Consider the following 21,299-nt stretch of genomic DNA (forward strand, 5'->3'; position numbering starts at 1 on the left):
ATATTTCTTAAAATCCAGCTTACTATATATTAGTCGATAGACCTATAAAGCAGTATGAACACAAATTCTCCATCAAGATTTTTTATTTTATCAACCAACAAATAAAATCATTTAATCCATGATTTTTTATACTTTTATTAAAAAGAATTTTTTATTGTATACAAATTCAAGGCTTTTCAAGCTATTTTGGTGATTTTCAAGGTTGACACTAAAAATGAAGCCTTTTCCAGTGAGACCCTAAAAATCAAGGCCTTCCAAGCCTGTATGAAACTGTAGTATCAGAAACACCATTACTTGACTTAAATAATTACAGGGATTTATATCATGCATAATTCCTCCGTATTTGACGCAAAGGAAATTTAAATACATAATATTTACAACATTTTAAAAAAATACTTACTCCTACTCCACCAGATGTTTAAAATACAACAAATCATTAAACTTTCAGAATTAACTGAAACTGAATTTGAATAAATTCGCTAAGGAAATCTTAATACACACTGAGTAATTACATTATTTTTTTAAATACTAACCGCTACTCCGCTAGATGTATAAAATAAAACAAATCCACAAACATTCAGAATTAAATGAGACGAAAATTCTAAAATGACACTTATTGATATCAAATAGTAAGAATTAACTGTATGAGTGCAAAGAAAATCATGACTCCAAAATTTAGAAAAGACCACCCCAAAAAGATATGTGGTACGTCATCATTGTGCCACTCTTTATAGAGCTATGTAAAAACCGGACCTTTTCCACAGAAAATAATCATAATTTGGCCAAGTTAAAACAACTTTATTACACTAAGATGGAAAAACAGCCATATTCAGGATGGCCACTTTTTCAAATCTATATTTAGTAATTGTTACAAATTTCATCAAAATTGAGTGAAGATCTGCTAAATTTTAAGGTTTTCTGCAGACAACTGAAGCCGAATTTTTGTTTGTCCAGTGATCTCACGTAACGTGTCACGCAAGTTGAGCATTGACTTTTCACACCCCTGCCTTAAACAAAAGGTATGACGAACGCTATTGAGCAGAAACTAGAAGTAAAATACTAATTGACATTCAAAGGAAAAAACATTTGTGTCATCTTTTTAACAATTAACACAAATTTTGTCATAAGTACATTGCACGCTTGTTCACAAGGAATTGATTCAATCCGTGAGGAAAAATGGACCATATTAAAGATTAGTTATTTTGGGGATCTAACCAAACAAGGGGTTGGAAGTGCATGCAGCTGTAGTGCGAGACACACGATATCTCCCAATGTGTCAACGTGTGTTTTTGTAAATAGATGATAAGTGACACCAAGAATAAAATTCTCAGTTTGTTTTTGTGACACTGCTTGGCTCTCGATGTAAATCGTTTCAAGATGGCCGCCAGAGTCATATGTAGCTCACAAGATGAATTGACTGAGCAGAAGACAATGTTGATAAAGTTCGTGTGATGCGTGATATCCAAGCTTTTTAAAGTGTGAAAACGAGAAATTTGAAATAATGCATTCAAAATGACAGAGTGTGGCTTCCCATTTGGTTTAAATTCAAATTGATCATTTGGAAGGGAATAGCAGACAAGTCCACAACTGAGCACATCTGGCATAAAATAAACACATAATTTGAAAAGAAACATAACATGACATGACATTTATTTACTTTAAGCATGCTGAGCAAAAATATTTAGGAGTAGCCCCATACATTTCCACTATTTCAATGCTGTCAAGATATCGCTGCAAGCACTTATCTTGAATGTGAGCCAATTACATTAAAAACGTATTTCCAAAGTCTAAAATTGCTCCATCTGAACCTACAGTGACCCAATCCTCCATCACAGATACGTAATGTTATGATCCCCCAAATCAAGATGGTACTATAATCATAGAACAACAAACTGACTTGATTACTTTCATAGAGTTTGATTCAGTGGAACAGTAATGGATCCTTCAATTCTTTTGAAGAGGTTTTTTTCTCTCTCCGGAACAATTGAAAGACTGTCTAGAGAGGGATCACAACCAATTTGTAGCAAGTAGCATTTCGGGCACATCAAGCAAAGACAAAAGGGGTCTACAGCAGTGATCAAAAAGTGACCTTCGATGATCAAAAAGTGACCGTTGACACTAAAATCTGACCCAGAATTACACTCGTGGAATACAGCAACCCACTAATCTCAGGTCGCGTCACCTGTCTAAGAAGTTGGATGTAGCACCTCTCTTTTACTCTTATCTAAGTTAAAACCTCCATTTTCTTAATAAGCTGGGTTGCCACAGCGACATCAAAGCGCCAGTAAGAAAGAACCTAATGAAGCTTAATCTGGCAAACATAAGCACATTCTGAGGTGACGTATCTACAAAAAGATGTAAAGGCAAGTCTCTCACTTCCTACACTGCATTATGGACCCAATGCCTGAGATTATTGGCAAAGTTTCTTTGAGCAAAGGCGCATAAAAGTTGTTTTCACGTAGGATTTGCTGCCTCTTTGACAGCGTATTAATTTTTTTTATGCGGTATGTACCTTGAAATCCCTGTCATTTCCAGACAGGATGACAAACATGGTTTATCGTGTTTGTTGTAAGTGTTGAATACCAGCGAATGAGAAGTGGCATAGGTCAGAGGTCAGGACATCAGGCCGAAAGTGTTGACTTTCCCTGTTCACTAGACATAAGGCACTTGCTGGATCGGCCACTGTTGAAAGCTCTGTGAGGGGATCCTGTGTCAGTGACTGAGAAATGGTGTTGCCTGGTGGCCATGTTTACTGTGAGGATATTCCAGCAATATTCCAGCAATATTCCAGGATTATTCCAGCAAGTGACACCAAAAATGGACTTCACACATTGTACCCATGTAGAGTATCGAACCCACGCCTTCGGCATGACGGGTGAATGCGAAACGACAAGACTAATTCATCACCCTATTTTTCCAAGTAACTGATTACTTCCTCAATGTTGTTTACTAAATATCATTAACATTGACTAAATAAGAAGCGAAAAAAGATACATACTGTGCCAAAATTTTCATAATTATCAGTTTATTTAGTCTCAGTATAGGGACCATCAGCTGATCTTAGGAGCTGTGGGGTAGCCTAGTGGTTAAAGCGTTCACTCTTAACGCTGAAGACCCAGGTTCGATTCCCCACATGGGTACAATGTGTGAAGCCCATTTCTAGTGTCCCCTGCTGTTCAATTGCTTGAATATTGCTAAAAGTGGCATAAAACAGTACTCACTCACTCATCTTACTAGACCAGGGCCCCGTTCCACAAAGCGATCTTAGAGCTTCGATTGTCGTAAGTCAGTATTAAAGAATGGGAGTTACGAACGACTTAGAGCTAAGATCACTTTGTGGAACAGGGCCCTGGGTGCCATTGTACAAAACGGGTACGACTGTCGTAAGTCTAGGTCAAAGTATGAGAGTTATGATCAACTCAATGCTAAGACAACAACACCCAGAATACTTTTCACTAGACTCGTGGCTAAAGTCGTAGTCTGATAACATGTGGCATAATAGTTTCACTACTTGTAACCTTTGGCTTCTCTTCACAGTAATGAGTGGGGTGACCTTGTGGTCGCTTGTCGAATCCCCTCAAGGGTTCAATATGTGAAGCCCATTTCTGGTGTCCCCTACCATGATATTGCTGGAATATTGCGAAAAGCGGTGTAAAAACATGCTAACACTCTCTCATGAATTTTCTTATGAAGTTGAATATGTGCAACCCCATATGACTCTTGCTGCTGATGCTGATAAACTGCTCATTACGAAATATACATCAACAATTGCTTGACAGTTCTTTGCCGATTTAAATGTTAAGTTGATGCTGCCGATACCATCGAAGATATCACATCACTTTATTCCTCTGTTTATAATCAATGAAATTTATACTCACAAAATAACTAATAAATGAAGTAAAGTTTTATTGCTTAATAAACACATGTTTTATGTTTTTCATTAAAATCATTCGCAGTTTCTAACAAAAGTAAATCCTATGAATGAATATAGATTAAAATAATGTTATGGCACGGGGCAAAACAGTGCATAACTAATGCTAACCAATGCTTTTATGAAATTGATTATGTAATTTACAACACCCTAAAGATTGCATTAATGTCTCTCTGGATAAAACTGAACCTCGGAATTACATTATCCTCCAAGACACAGCAATTATAGCCGCCTCAACTCATCTCATATGACCTTTGTGCGCTACAACTTGGGGTTGAAATTCAATGGATTGCAGATTTTGTCATTTCATGAAATGTGGGCCCCAAATCAGTGAAGAATGGCAGTAAAATGTAGTTGGATAATGCTTTGGAAAGAACTCCAAATTGTACCCAAGTTCTTTATGAACAGGTACAGTAAGGCTGTGGTGATCAGAGTAAGACTTGTGTGGAGACTGGACCCTATTAAACATCAAGGTCACCATCATAACTGACTTCCATTGCAGTACAACAATGGCCACCGAACTGGTCCAAGAATACCATCAACCAGTAATGTCATTTAATGTCCACCTTATCATTTCCTCCCGGCGCTACCCTTTTCTTGAACACCTGGTGTCATCACTGATTTTCAGCGATCCATTAATATATTTCTCATCGCTATTACGCGTTTTACGCATAATCGAACCTCTTTCGGTGGACATCTGAGACTAGTCATTCTCCGCCGTTGACATTTTATATTTACTTTCCCTTACTTCATGAAAAATATTCTCTTTGACTACAGTGGACCTGTGTAGAATCGGGTTAAAATACATTCTCAGCAACCCATGTTTGCCATAAAAGGAGACTATGCTAGTCGTAAGAGGTGACTAATGGGATCGGGTGTTCAGGCTTGCTGACTTGGTTGATGCGTGTCATTGTATCCCAATTGCGTAGATCAATGTTTATGATGTCAATCACTGGATTGTTTGGTCAAGACTGGATTATTACAGATTGCTGGAATATTGCTGAGTGCAGCGTTAAAAAACAAACATACAAACATGGTTACTGTGAATAAGTGGCTTTAACACCGTTTCCAACAGTATTCAGCTATATGATGGCATGTCAGCTTGATTGGGAGGAAAGCCAGAAGTGATGCAAGACGTTTACCACGTTGGGGCAACCCACTAGCACGGCTAACGTGCCGACAACGAATCTGAGATTCAAACCCATGATCACAGATTTCTAGCTTGCCTCAAGAACACAACTGTGCAAAACAAATTGCAGCACTTCAATCAACTGGGACACCCATGTCTCCATGTTTGCAAAGTAAATGATATTTATTAATTTATAGATGGACAAAGAAATAGGTACACACTGAATTTAAAGTGGATTGTTACTTGTGTCTTTTGTGTTTTGACATGCTGAGACCACTCATGGGCATCCCCAAGGGAACCTACCTCTCTTCGCTTTTAGCGCTCCAAAGTGCATCATTAAACATTAATTCTCAAAAAATGTTGCCAGATTTTCAGCAAAATTGACTCGCATGATGAAACTTGCGTGTGCCTTATTGAACTGCATTTAATGGAAGCTGACACTTTATAATCAATGTATAAAACTTCTCAGTTTAGAACCGGTGTCAGTACCTGGAAACATTGTTTGCTTGTTGTTCAACGCTGCACTCAGCAATATTCCTGCTATATGACAGAAGCCTGTTGGAAAAATTTAATCTGGACCAGACAAACCAAAAAAATAGCATCCACTGCTTTCGTTTGTTTGTTGTTTAATGCCTCACTCAGCAATATTCCAGCTATATGATGGCAATCCCGTTAGTCGCCCTTTACATCAAACATAGTGGCCTCTTATGATTGCTCTATAGGTTGCTGAAAACCTATTCTACCCCGGATCTTCACAGGTTGCATTTAGTCACCTCTTATGATAAATAGAGATTACTGGGAACCTATTCTCACCTGAAATCCGCAAAACTGAAGGTATGAACAAAAAGGAGTTGAAATATACAGCTGTGACAGTTGTTTTCTTTCAGTGGTAGTTTCTGGCAAAGTAATTCATGGTCAAGCCATTTCAAAGGAAGATTTCACATTGGCACAAATCTTCACTTTCTTTCCAACTCGTATCTATTTATACCTATTCCAAAATTCTATTTAGCTTGTCTTGAATAAACAAGCTCCCTTCTTTTGTCTTGTTTATTGAGAAAACTCTAGTAACATAAACAAATTCTGATGCAACCTTATTCCATCCCAACATGATGGAGAGGAAACCCGTGGGATTCTGGGTAAGAACACACATCTCCAGAAACCAGGCTTGTTGTAAGAGGTGACTAAATGGATCTGGTAGTCAGACTTAGTGACTTGACTGATTGTATTACATTGCATCCCAATTACATGGAACGATGCTCATGATATCGATCACAGGATTGTCAGGTCCAGACTCGATTATTTACAGACCGTCGTGATATAGCTGGAGTGCAGCATCAACCAAAAAAACCCAGCTTGTTGGAGTGGATCAGTGAATTTCAAGCCGTAAACAATTTCTGGAGCATATATCAGTCACTGACAACAGGGAGACCACTGCCTCATGCTTCACTCCACCCCTGCCTACCCAGAAGTCTCGAAAAAATGTCTCTCGGTGCTTTGAAGTCAATCCCAAACCAGAAAAGAGGGACAATTTTCTGGTGGTTCTCAGAACACTGAGACAAAGCGAGACGGCCTGAATACGACCTGTTACCAGTGATTAAAGACGACAGCTCGCCATTGACTTTATTCAATTACTCATTTTTTAACGGTTATCCGCTAGCGAAGTTATACCTCCCAATACTGACTCACACTCCACTTTGAGTTTCGGCATGCACAACAAAATGAGGTAAAGATCAAGGGAGCGATCTATCTATTATCTACATCACGATGTTGACCGACCAGATAATGATGTTTGATAGGGTTTGAAATGTTATAACAAGACGACAGGCACAATCTTAGGTTCTATTCTAGACAATATTGCAGGATTCAAAGGCAATTATCTCTAACATTTGAAACTATAGGGTTTTAAAACCATAAATCTTAGCGGATTTTAACTCCGAAAACAAGAGTGTGACAAGTATGTGGCCAATTTGACATTTGATAGAAAATGAAAGGTGATAAAATCACTGCAGATTGCTCTTTCTAACTCTTGATCTAGTGCTTAAGAAATTGCACCAGAGCTTCACTATCACTGATAATTGTCTAAAGAGGACACATAAGTCTTGTGTTCAATTGAAACCTTAACTGTAATACCAAGCTTCTGGACTGAAATAAATACAAGCTATGACACTATGCATTTCAGATTCCTTAACATACTGGTGAGGTGAAATGGGGTTTAACGTCACGTCCATGATTATTGCACTTATATAGCCACATGCATGTACGTGTGTGGTTGTGTGGCTGCTTGTACTAGTCCGGACTGAAGCCGATTTATAGTGCTAGCCCACTGAGATACCATGCCGCAGTTTAACATGAATACCCCACTCGGACAAGGTATACTGACTCCGAGCCGACCAGTCCTTGTTTTAGCCCCTTAATGCCGAGCGCCAGACAGTGTAACCACAAGTACCATCTTTAAACGTCTTTTGGTATGACGCGGTCAGGGATCGAACCCCGGACCTTCTGCTCTCTGCCTTAATTTCACATACAGTATTTCCTCTTGGTCATTTGAAACACACAAAATAGGAGATCGAATTAATAATTTGCATCAGACCTCACAGCTATCATACTTGTTGGATTTGTTTGCTTGTTTGTTTGTTTTGTTTTAAACATATTTTATTGACATACATATATATGGTCAACGGGATTGGGCAAAAGTTATCCAACATGTGGCTCCTGGTATAGCTGATGAGAAATGAGTTGCCTCAAACGATGCCATATGGGGTGAAACTGATACATTAAACTCTTCATATTTTAAAGAAGTTAAAGAACACCCAATTGTTTCATATGACTATAGGGGCATTGGGGTAGCCTCGTGGTTAAAGCCTTCACTTGTCACGCCGAAGACCAGGGTTCGATTCCCCACATGGGTGCAATGTGTGAAGCCAATTTCTGGTGTTCCCCATCGTGATATTTCTGGAATATTGCTAAAAGCAGCGTTAAACCATTCTCGCTCACCAATATGACTATAGTTAAAAAGTCAGACATTCTTGACCTTATATTCCGTAGTATATGAGAAGTATATGATTTTCAAAGGGAGCAGTTTAAATTTCCATGTTGGACGAAAATACTATTCTGACATGCACCTACACACCCATTAAAACTTAAATGTACCTTGCTGACATCTTGAATGGAAAAAACAAAAAAAACAAAACATTTTATTAAAGCCTAACAGCATCAAGAGAAGTTTCAGTGCAAAGTAAACATTCTGAAAAGAGTTTCTTAATTGGCACGACCTTTCTTATAGTAATTGTCTATAAATAAATATTTTTCAGAATTCTATGCATTTCTAAACAATTTGTTATTCGGCCAAGTGCACCTGCAACACCATGAAACGACCGTGGCAATAGATTGAGCTCTGAACACTTGAGATTAGTTTCTGTGACAGCTTTATTGAATTCGTGTGAACTCTATTCATCTAAACTTAAATAGTTCAACACACTATGTGTAAAGATGTCTCCAAAGACACAAAAAACCAGGTTCACTGAGAACAATGATAAATATTTCATGCCGAAAGAACAATAACTTTTGTCACAAGTTTTTGTGTGCATCCCACGATGCATCTTGGTGCATGTCACTGTTAGTCAAAGACGTTGTACTAATGTAATATTGATGCCTATAGTTTTACTTGACAAAGACCAGGTATAGGCCAGGCTGTCTGCCTGTCTGTTGTGTCACAGGTGTCAAATGGTAGACAACAACCTTGATTCTGGTTACCAGGTATAGGTCAATCTGTCTGCCTGTCTGTTGTGTCACAGGTGTCAAATAACAGATAACACCTTATGTCTGGTTTCCAGGAAAAGGCCAGTCTGTCAGCCTGTCTGTTGTGTCACAGGTGTCAAATGAGAGATAGCAACCGGTGTCTGGTTACCAGGTATAGGCAATTGTGTCGGTCTGTCAGTTGTGGCTGTTGTGTCACAGGTGTCAAATAACAGATAACACCTCATGTTTGGTTGTTTTGGCTTATTCATTACTAAGCTGTATACACCAATATTTGACATTTTCAGACATATTTTCACTCCACCTCCTAACCAATCAGAAAATCATAAAAAAAATAATTCTTGTAGAGCTCTATTTGCTTTGTCCCAGCGTTAGAAATTGGCACTAGTCCTGTGGTCCTTGCAAAAATGCCCAATAGTGAAGGTATCTTAAGGACTTGTAGAAATTTGCCTTTTTTATGGGTTTTACTATACATTATCATTATAAGGATGAGTGGACTAAAACTGTTAGTTTCTACCACTGTGTTCTGTCCATTCACATATGCATTTTTTAATAAAAATCTCAAATGAAAGAATATATTTATCTGCATATACGGTATCCCACACATCCTCAAACATCTTCATAGATGATTCTCAAACATTTTCATTTCTGTATTCTCAAACTTTTCCATTCACAATTTGCAAACATTTTCGTTTATGATTCTCCCACATTCCAGGAGGCAAAGTACCCTCAAAAACTAAACTGATTTCACAGCATTCCACTCTTCCCTAAAAGAATCCATTTCGCCTTAAAAGAAAATTGGACCATATCATCTATGGATGACGGGGTTGTTAAACTCCCTTAAGAAGCGTCCTCCATGACTGTAGGCCACTGCATATACAATAGCCCGTATTGAACATCAACCATGGGATATAAAGAGTGCTGCCATGTCTCTCACTGCCAACAAATCACACTGGTTTGGTCCCCTGTTAACAATGATTCAGCCATTCCAGGTCTATCAAACATTTAGTTTTCTCAAACACTGAGGAATTCCATTCAGAATTAAGATGGTGAGGTTTCACATAAAGACTCACAAAATCATAAAGAGACAATCAAGGTATTTCAGAAAAACATTTTTTCCCCAATTGATTATTTCATATCACAAACTTACAACATAACACAAAAGTAAGTAACACTATACTTCACAAAATAAGTAAGGGATCATGAAATATTTTAATGTTCACATTTAAACAAACCCAGAGTTCACTTTAAAAGAATTATCCCCAAAACTCTTCAGGAACCCTGACGTTTTTTGTTTAGTGTATCAACTGCAACTACTCATCTTAATTGTCTCTATAAATGTATAACAATTTATTATATCAGCATCCTGAAAACATCCTGAAATTACTCACTAATGCCAAAAACCAGATCATTTTTTTCCTCCAAGCATTTTCAATATTCTGGACAGATGGGCGACTCCAGTGCTGTTGAAACAGTCTTTGTGAGGCTCATTCATCTTCTATATGATTATGACAAAATATGTCTCGGTGACAGTAATAAGCTCTCCGAATCTGTCACTGATTTCTGCAAATACAAGACGACATGAGCATGGCAGGTTCCGGTCTTCCTCACCAGGGGTCACCACTAGTCCCACGGTACCATTGTTCCATAGCTACAAATCTCACTGTTTGGTTATAATTATTTTCTTCTCATTAATTATGCATGATATGATTAGATTCTTCTTTAGGCCTTCCTTGATTCAGTCATGCGGGAAGAGGGATAGATATTCTGGACTGGCGATATGGCCATATTTAATTCAATCTTGGTGGGTGACGAGGGTCGTGTCCCCTGATTTCAGACAACCATAACAGTGACAAAGTGGGTCTCGCTACAGCTGTTTGGGTCAGTCAGCACAATACAGGGTGGACGCTCAACTAATACTAGAGCCGTTTCAGAAATTTGTAATTATCTTCAAAATGAAAGTCAATTTGGATGGTGTGCATGACCCATTGACGGGAAATACTTGATTCATGGAGTGAGGACATCCCTTTGTACTGAGCTAAAATGAGGAGAAACAGCTGAATTATCCAAACATCTTGATCACAATTTCATAATATCCAATACAATTAATCATACTTTGCATTTTTCATATGAACGATATTATTGGGGAAAAAATCAGTTGGTCAAAAGCCACAACAAATCACTATGAAGAAAAATAATGTCACATTTATGACCACAAAAAATTAGCCTGAATGGGAAAAAGGGATTCAATTTCTTTCAAAAGTGAGAAAGTTGACTGCTAGCCCGTACTTCGACAGAATACATCTGTTTGCAAGATTAACAACAGTCATTAGGTTGCATAACAAATATGATAAAATGAAATTTATAATGATGTTATAGCCTTTAACATTATTTTTCCAGTGTCCAGACATATTTGTCATTTGTAGGTAATTTACAGCCTGAGACATTGTTTCAACACTAATGACTCCTAGGACAGGTGAGAGTCATAAATAATTTGACATGTCTCAGAGACCCAGTGCAAAAATCAATGTTGGTAGATAAGGAAACGAGACTTTTCGACCATCATTAGTTGTGTACATCCTTCGCGATTGATGAATCAGCTTCTAACGAAGCTCCAGGAGCGTCACTTACAGAGTGGCTCCAACAAAATCTATCGACAACTTCTCTCTCAGCTTGACATACGTACCGTATTCCATGAAAAAAATAATTTAAAAACGGGTGAGGGGGGAAAGAGAGAGAGAGAGCTAACATGCACATCCCATCATGTAAATGTCACTGGCATCCATCTGGTTGATATTTTTACTTTGAGGATTTTTCCAATATTATCTGAACTTGCTCAACACAAACATCTCACCCTCACTACATGTATTGTGCATGGACGTGGCAATTTCTGTATTCAAGAATCTCAAAGTTATTTTATTTGAAAAATGCAAAGATTTATGCAGAATTAGTATTCCAAATAAAAGGCTCAGACTGCTTCCGCTGTTTCTGAAGGCATTCTTGTCCCATCTCTCTTTAACAATCTGTTAGTTTAAGTGTCATTGTTGCCAGGTACAAAGCTTCTTCATTTGCACCCAACAGGCGGAGATAAAAGAAATCCAGAAAAAGAACTGTCACCTTTAGCCTTTGGGGTTCTTTTTTTGTCAAACTTACAAATCTCGATTGTTGAGACCCTGGCTTAAGGTATGGTAATGAACTAAATTTGAGTAATTGGCACAAATTGTGAGTAATACTGAAAAGAAAAAAACTGTTCATCGCATGATACCACAGTGTAGGAATCCTTTATGACTCTGTGAGGAAATTAGGATGAAATGCTGAGATAATCCGGTCCCTGTGATCAGTGAGATTACAACAAATATTCCAAACAATCTGTCAATTTGCAAGTTCACACCCCCTAATGGTTTTTGTCCACTCTAAGCAATGGACCACTGTCCTTAATCCAAATGATTTGCAAATGCCACCATCACAAAGCTGGAAAACTGCACCATGTCCTGTGGATTTGCTGCCTGGACAGGGATGAGTCTTTGTAGCTGGAGGAGGGCCGGCGTGACAGAGACTGACTGTGACAAGTTCGCTGCAGGCCATTTGACGACCAGCAGACAGATCAAGGCCTTGCATCCCAAACCGATAGAGATTTTTTTTGCACTAATTCAGAAAACAAATGACTCATGTCATTTAATTCAATCATAATGAAATTTGTACAAAGACAATATGTTCCCAAGTTGGTGGCAGTGGAGAAATGGCTACGCCAAACTTTGCGATATTGTCGTAATTTCCCTGTCGTGCCGCCGTGATCAAAGGTTCGGACTCGTGACCAAGGGAATCAATGAAGATGTGTCAGTGAAAATTATAACACGTTAACCGAGCACTGCACAGTTTGACATCGCTGTTGTATGAAGGTGCGCTGACTGATGACAGCATCTGACACAAGTCAGAGGTCACATGACAGTCGACTTGAATCCGATTCATATGGTGTCTATTCATTCCTGCACTCAATGGCCTACTTTCATCGACTATACCTCACCTCAATACACATGTGACAATGCTAACAAACCCCCCACTACTAATGGCCAAAATGTCAGATTTCGAAAAAGCACTCTATTCTGACACAGTGTCATAGACACCCAGTGTGAATATCAGCATTTAATAGAACTTGGCATGACAAAGATGGCAAAGCTAAAACTAAAATCCATGGAAGATCAGTTCAGGTTAATTGCTTTTGAAACAAGCAAATGTACATGTACATTAATGTTGTTCAACTTACTTAAATACCGTATATCATTGTATATCGCTGTTTATAAAGCACCCCCACGTCTAAGTCGCCCCCCTGTATCAGCTTTAAAATCGATGCTAATTTACATACCCCGTCTGCCAAGCGAATCGGAATGAAGCACGTCACCGGCTCATACACAATCCCTACATTTACAATAAAACGTGTTTGTCTTCCGCAGAAAAAAAATACTTCGTATCCTTTCAGCGAATTCAGGGAAATGACCAGATCATAACAATTAAACTTGGTCAATATTCAATTTGAAATTTGAGATAAAAAACACTTGACATGATGATTTACTGATTAAATTGTACTGGTACTATTATATTCTTCTTTTAAGAGCCCTTTTAGGTTTAAACAGGGAACATATACATATATTTCATGTTTCTTATACCTAACTAGTATAGTATACTTAACTAGTCACTAAATTTCAAATTTGAACCAATACGTTCATTCAATGAAAGTGAGATAACAATAGTTGTGACTTAAACTTAGATGCGTGATCCAAATGCTGTTATAACTGTTATTACTACTATAGATGCCAATTAAACAGAATCATTTTATTGCCCTCCCAGTGTTTTGCACATGATCATAACAATCTGACCTACAATGTTTGTGTGTGAAGAACTGCTGTTCGGCTGAAGCACAAAACGTTCAATTCCGTAGGGCGCTTGCACATAAAACTCGTATTAGGCTAGTAGCAAGAGGTGTACCACCAATTGATTGAGTTAAGTGTGCTGTGCTGTGCCTATTCAAATTTTTTGTGCTGTATGTGATTAAGTGGGTTTGAGGGCTCTCCACGATCAACCAGGACCCTTTAATTAGAACTCAAATTTTGTAGAAAAATTTACTAAACTTTATTTGCCTGAATCGACAGAACCACTTGGTCAAATTCAATATTTGCGTACCACCCTGCTGCCACGGAGAGTTTGCGAAACTCAAAGGCGAGGAAAAAACTTTAGTTAACATTGTTATTTCAGATTATTTTCCCAGCTGAAAGTTCCAGGGTTTTCTGAAATGATCCAATCGAATATCGAGGATCAAACGTTAAAATTGAGTTGTGTTGATCCAAACCAGTTTACCATAATGGGCCCACTATACATACACACTGAACGAACACCGAGGTGTCAACGGCAAAGTGACCCGCCACAAATTGTCATTGACTTTTTGCACATCTGACCACACGAACAATACAACTAATCGCCCATTCAGTACTGTGAACTAGGTGCATACCCAAAGTGCCCTTTCAGTGGCGCAGATTCGGGATATATCAAAGAGTGCCAGTTTAGTGGCATGGACACAGCCTATACCAAAAAGCCCCTGTGGGAACTAATTGACACTTTACTGTTGTTGAGTCTTGGAAGAGCCATCGCACAGTGATCCAATACACGTAATGACGGCCGATCACTCGCGTCTCAGACAATTAGGGATTTTTGTCTGGGCCTATCCAATTTGACAACTCCCAAATAAGATCAAACGAACAAACTAACGATAAATATGAGAAAATAGGACAAAAATACCTTTATACAAATCAAGCATCAAATTATCTTCTTATTCAATAAGGAAGATTATCAGAGGTGTCTTGTCCGAGAATATTTGGCTTTCCAAACTCATAAGGTATTTTCCCAAAATGTATTCTGAATACTGGTTTGGTATTCAATACATCTTCACTCAAGGACCCTTGCATCACTGTCAAATCCTGGTTTTAAAAATCACTCTCATTAAATAGAGTTCCCGATTCAAGCTCTGTTAAATTTAATAGCACCTACTTCACAACAGAGAACAAAGATAAACTTTCAAAGCGAAACAATTTCAAAATCAATAAATTTTTTCCCTTCGCCCACTCCTGTCTTCTACAGTATACATGGCTGCCAGCAATTTGGGTTCTTCACACCTCTAATTTGAATATTGTCGTTGATGAATGTTTTCTGTCTGTTTTCAGTGGATACATACCATGGATTTCTATATATGCAAGAAGGAAACTACATATCAAGACTAATATTTGATCTAAATGACAATTTAGCCGGGATACAAACAGCGGTGAGTAGTATTCTATTGACACTTCGAAAACCATGTCTAACCCGTAATTTCCACAGGATACTGAGAGAAATCCTTGGAGCATACATGAGAACAGAATCCAAGTTTGCCATAAATGTTTTGCGTCAAGTAATCAGTTTGTGTGGCAATAATTTGAATTATTTAGCATCCAAACTTAAGTGATTTAGCTGAACCTCCTCTAACAATCTTATGTTTAAGACCACCGCTTCCCTTGCGTGTTTCACTGCTCAGTTTTCATGGTTGTCAATGAATTGCTTACACGACATCCGGATATGGCAGACACACAAATCATTAGTAACTTACTTGCGGTTCAATGAAACATTACCCAATGTGTCCACTTTTTTCTTGTCAGTGGTCTACTCAAGATGTATGGCCTCGATTATTTTAAGGTAGATGTATCCTACTCAAGGGAAATTAAAGATCAGCCGATTCTTTCATATTTATCATGCACAGATTAGCTATACCCGATTCTTTCATATTTATCCTGCACAGATTAGCTTTGCCCGATTCTTTCATATTTATCATGCACAGATTAGCTATACCCGATTCTTTCATATTTATCATGCACAGATTAGCTATACCTGATTCTTTCATATTTATCATGCCATGACAGATTAGCTATACCCGATTCTTTCAAATTTATCATGCACAGATTAGCTATACCCGATTCTTTCATATTTATCATGCACAGATTAGCTATACCCGAAACTTTCATATTTATCATGCACAGATTAGCTATACTCGAAACTTTCATATTTATCATGCACAGATTAGCTATACCCGAAACTTTCATATTTATCATGCACAGATTAGCTATACCCGATTCTTTCATATTTATCATGCACAGATTAGCTATACCCGAAACTTTCATATTTATCATGCACAGATTAGCTATACTCGAAACTTTCATATTTATCATGCACAGATTAGCTATACCCGAAACTTTCATATTTATCATGGACAGATTAGCTATACCCGATTCTTTCATATTTATCATGCAGACAGATTAGCTATACCCGATTCTTTCATATTTATCATGCACAGATTAGCTATACCCGATTCTTTCATATTTATCATGCACAGATTAGCTATACCCGATTCTTTCATATTTATCATGCACAGATTAGCTTTACCCGATTTAGTGACACCCATGAGCACGGGTATGGTGCTGACAGACCCAGAAACATAATCTGGGCAAACCGGGATTAGTTCTAGCCCAGAATCGCCAGGGGGTTCTACATTTGTTACACCGCACAGCTGTGTATTATGTAGGCCATATTAGAAAGCATAATGCACACAATTTCATTTGAAACTTCTCGTTTCTAACATAACCTTCCTGCAGGCAATATAGTTCTTACTTATTAACCAAACTTCCTGCTTTCATGAGCACACGCTCAACCAGTCTCCAAGGAGACTCTCCCGCTATGATGTATACAAGTAAGTCTACTGTTAAATTACATCAATTTCGAATTTCACTCTTCTTCTACCTTCTTATTGGTTTACGAAATAGGAAAGAGAATTCATTTCTTCACTGACCTTTAACATATGATACAAGATGAAATGGCTATAGTCTAATGTAAATTTTGCGGCATCATGCCTGACACGATCATTTATCACGTTATGACTTCATAAGTAATAGGTATCTTCTATAACTAGTGCCATCACTTCCGCGGACCCTTTGCGTTCGGTTAATCAGGAGGGGAGTAATGTTTCATCCCGAGTATTACAAACCAAATGCCACGGAAACTGTAATCAGTGCTACACTATGTAGCCAATATTTGCAATTTCGGTGCTGAAAGAAATTGAGACATGGTCTAAAGCAGTATAGAATTTCTAATCTTGAGTATATCAAAGGCATTTTACAATGAACACTGATTTAATTAAAGTGACAGTAACCTCCATTGAACTTTGTGTACATTTTATTAATGTTCGGCGATAATACATAGTGCAGGGCCTTGGTATTGGGGGCTGGCAAATTGCACAATAGAGCATGGAGAGCATTCAGCATGACCAGAAGATGAAGTAAAGCGACGGCGCCTGTTTTGTATTCTTGTCATTTCCAGCGAATATTTTACAAAAACTTGAGCACTTCATAGCATCATCAAATATTAATAACTCTCCATACCGTATTAGATATTAAGAAAGGTCCTGAGTCTTTGATGTTTTGGGCTATAGTATTTTAATCTAGAACCCTCCTTGAAGCTTGTGGCGTAACGTTAGGGTAATTATAAGAATGGCTTGGCTGTCATCTTTAATTTCACTCATGGATAGAAATATGTCTATGTGAATTTATGTAATTAAGGTCTACTGCATTTGTGGGGCACTGGTTGGGAAGGATATGCTTATCTTTGTCATCACACATGATAGAGTTGTGATTGTACCATGGACTCTGTATTTAGTTGAGATTTCTTAAGTTTGCATGTGTTTGTAAAGGTGTCATCGATACGGCAGGGTACGCTTACTGTTATCATCACTATTTGATACGGATTTATAAACACTTGCTCATGATATCGTCCGTATCACACAATGGACTCTGCATTTAACAGAGATTTCTTATGAATAGGAAAAGAGTTTTATTGCTATCATCATCATCATCATCATCATCACAGAAATGTATTTATTTATTCACTTTCATTCATCATGGTTTGATCTGAATATCTTAAGTTATTTCGGCAGAAATGTTTTGACCAAACTTTAGGCCAAAGATCATCCTATTTATCAAGATATACATGACTAGAAAAGTCGTGATCCCTTGTTTGTACTTGAACAGACAACTGACTTTGAGCATGTCAGCAATTCAGTCCTATTAGGTTATCTCCCTTTATCATTTGTTGGATCAGAAGATTTGAATTGCCGAGATGAATAATGTTTAGTGATGAGAGTAAGTGGCCACCAACCATGTACCACCCATTACATCGTGAAGGACAACTTCATTGCCAGAATACAATGCTTGTACAGATGACTTGCCATTCAATTCAAAGAAATAGAAACATTCCTAGTATTTGCTCTCCCATATTCATAAAATTGGGCTTGTTTGACAACCAATCGAAGCACATCAAACGAAACATCAAACACGGCACCATGTGCAGGCACAATGACCAAGCCCTGCACAATTATCCATCCATTGTCCCATGGCGCCAGGCCGTTGTCTTACCTGGAAGTTCCGGGAGGTAAAAGGTCATTGGGAAGTTTTACAAAACGAAAAGATGGAATTGATCACCATAATTTAAAGTAGACAGACCCCTATCAGTCGACTTTTTGAGAAAGATCTTTTTGCGGAATCCGATTACAAGACCAATTGCCCTTACTGGGAGTCCAAGTGTCAACAGATCCCCTTCTTTCCACTGTGTTTACATTACGGAGCCGAATCAATATCGCACGTTAAATTGTTTTCTTTTAGCAACGAGATAGCGGTGAATCAATGGGACTGTCAACATGGTCTCGCTCCTCGTTGTTGTTCTTGTGACAGGACCTCCATGTGCAGCCACCTTTTATCTTTTGTCATTCTTCTTTTGCAATGGGTGGTGCTCTCTGTATTACGCATAATCCTTTTGTCTTGGTAATGATATGCAAATTTATGCATGACATATTCTTTCACTAGTCATTTACTGGTGAATTAACTGTTGGTTTTAAAGCCATGGAATTAAGAGATAGTCAGTGATGGTGACAAATGCGTAGATAATGCTTAGTAATTAGGATTACTCTCAATTTGAGGGAGATATTGATTTTTGGAGGATATATCTAAATGAGTTACTGGTTACACAATAACATGTCAAGTCTTGGTTTTCAGACAATTGAGTTTGAACTGGGTCATGCATACTGAAGACATAACCTAATCGCATTATTCGGTCAATGCTTTTTTGTGCATTTATAGTCCATCGATTGTGTAGTCAATGCATGAAAGTACTCAATGTTCAGTAATAACTAGTAATCAATAATGATAATGACGACAATATTAATATGTCATCATTCAATAATCTGTGTGCATTCAAACTGCATTCCATGTTCCCTTAGGAGACGATGCTCTGTGCCTTAAGCGTGAACATGTTTGCAATCATTGCTGTGTCATTTCATGCTACTGTCCAGTTAGGAAAAACATTCAGCATTCACATGTTTCCTTCACTATCTGAAAGTGAAGAACCCCTTTCTGAAGATGGAATATTCCATCATTCTATTCCAGTTAGGGACCGGTCATTATTACAGGCGGTGGGTGGGTTTTCATGCACCAATGTACTGAAAATAATGACCCTCCCCTGATGCTTGTCCTATTTTGGGATGACCCTCCCCATGTCCTTGTACACTGTTTTCATGACCCTCTCCATGTCCTTGTACACTGTTTTCATCACCTTCCCCATGTCCTTGTACACTGTTTTCATCACCCTCCCCATGTCCTTGTACACTGTTTTCATCACCCTCCCCATGTCCTTGTACACTGTTTTCATCACCCTCCCCATGTCCTTGTACACTGTTTTCATCACCCTCCCCATGTCCTTGTACACTGTTTTCATCACCCTCCCCATGTCCTTGTACACTGTTTTCATCACCCTCTCCATGTCCTTGTACACTGTTTTCATCACCCTCCCCATGTCCTTGTACACTGTTTTCATCACCCTTCCCATGTCCTTGTACACTGTTTTCATCACCTTCCCCATGTCCTTGTACACTGTTTTCATCACCTTCCCCATGTCCTTGTACACTGTTTTCATGACCCTCTCCATGTCCTTGTACACTGTTTTCATCACCCTCTCCATGTCCTTGTACACTGTTTTCATGACCCTCCCATGTCCTTGTACACTGTTTTCATCACGCTCCCCATGTCCTTGTACACTGTTTTCATCACCCTCCCCATGTCCTTGTACACTGTTTTCATCACCCTCCCATGTCCTTGTACACTGTTTTCATCACCCTCTCCATGTCCTTGTACACTGTTTTCATCACCCTCCCCATGTCCTTGTACACTGTTTTCATCACCCTCTCCATGTCCTTGTACACTGTTTTCATCACCCTCCCCATGTCCTTGTACACTGTTTTCATCACCCTCCCCATGTCCTTGTACACTGTTTTCATCACCCTCCCCATGTCCTTGTACACTGTTTTCATCACCCTCCCCATGTCCTTGTACACTGTTTTCATCACCCTCCCCATGTCCTTGTACACTGTTTTCATCACCCTCCCCATGTCCTTGTACACTGTTTTCATCACCCTCCCCATGTCCTTGTACACTGTTTTCATCACCCTCCCCATGTCCTTGTACACTGTTTTCATCACCCTCTCCATGTCCTTGTACACTGTTTTCATCACCCTCTCCATGTCCTTGTACACTGTTTTCATCACCCTCCCCATGTCCTTGTACACTGTTTTCATCACCCTCCCCATGTCCTTGTACACTGTTTTCATCACCCTCCCCATGTCCTTGTACACTGTTTTCATCACCCTCCCCATGTCCTTGTACACTGTTTTCATCACCCTCCCCATGTCCTTGTACACTGTTTTCATCACCCTCCCCATGTCCTTGTACACTGTTTTCATCACCCTCCCTCAATCATCAAGATGCAAAAGTACTTTACATTTTATTATGAAATGTCAAAAACAAATTCATGACCCTCCTCAAATATGTGTATTATTTTTTATGACCCTCACCCAGGGACTGTTATGTATCTAGGTGCCTCTCTCTGATCCCCTCTGACCACCCACCCCACATCCTGTCCCCCTATAATAAATGGCCAGTCCCTAGGTTTCCTTAATCATATGTTTGTTTGTTTGTTTGTTTGTTGTTTAATGCCGCCCTAAGCAATATTCCAGCTATATGACAGCGGTTTATGAATAATCAAGTCTGGACCAGACAATCCAGTGACTGACCTCATGAGCATCGATCCACGGAATTTGGATTGGATGACATGCAACAACCAAGTCAGCGTGTAGCAAATCTTGATGCTAGTATACCACTCAACATTTCCTAAGGAAACACCTTTGACTGAAGCTGACTGCTTTGGTCCTTTGCAAATGTTCAGTAGTATATGATAACACAAAGAATTGAAAAATAAATTACTTTGTAAATATTGACAAAGAATTACATAAAAAAATATGAATGATTAATGAACTTCATATGATGAAGCATATTAAATTAGGTATGATATGTTTACATGAAGAGGGAC

At 38.6% G+C, this 21,299-nt stretch overlaps 2 protein-coding genes across 3 annotated transcripts in view; one reads left to right on the forward strand and one right to left on the reverse strand.

The window, feature by feature from the left end:
• Positions 1 to 21,299, reverse strand: part of LOC139462392 (cysteine--tRNA ligase, cytoplasmic-like) — a 279,723-nt gene that overhangs the window by 196,153 nt on the left and 62,271 nt on the right. The window lies entirely within an intron of this gene.
• Positions 1 to 21,299, forward strand: part of LOC139462391 (uncharacterized) — a 158,158-nt gene that overhangs the window by 105,455 nt on the left and 31,404 nt on the right. Inside the window, exon 3 of the mRNA XM_071244072.1 lies at positions 15,029 to 15,126. Coding sequence (XP_071100173.1) covers positions 15,029 to 15,126 — 98 coding nt within the window. The remainder of the gene's footprint in view (positions 1 to 15,028; positions 15,127 to 21,299) is intronic.

The sequence above is a fragment of the Haliotis cracherodii genome, unplaced genomic scaffold, assembly GCF_022045235.1.
Source record: "Haliotis cracherodii isolate W230 unplaced genomic scaffold, xgHalCrac1.p SCAF_15, whole genome shotgun sequence".
In the NCBI taxonomy this organism is placed as follows: Eukaryota; Metazoa; Mollusca; class Gastropoda; order Lepetellida; family Haliotidae; genus Haliotis; species Haliotis cracherodii.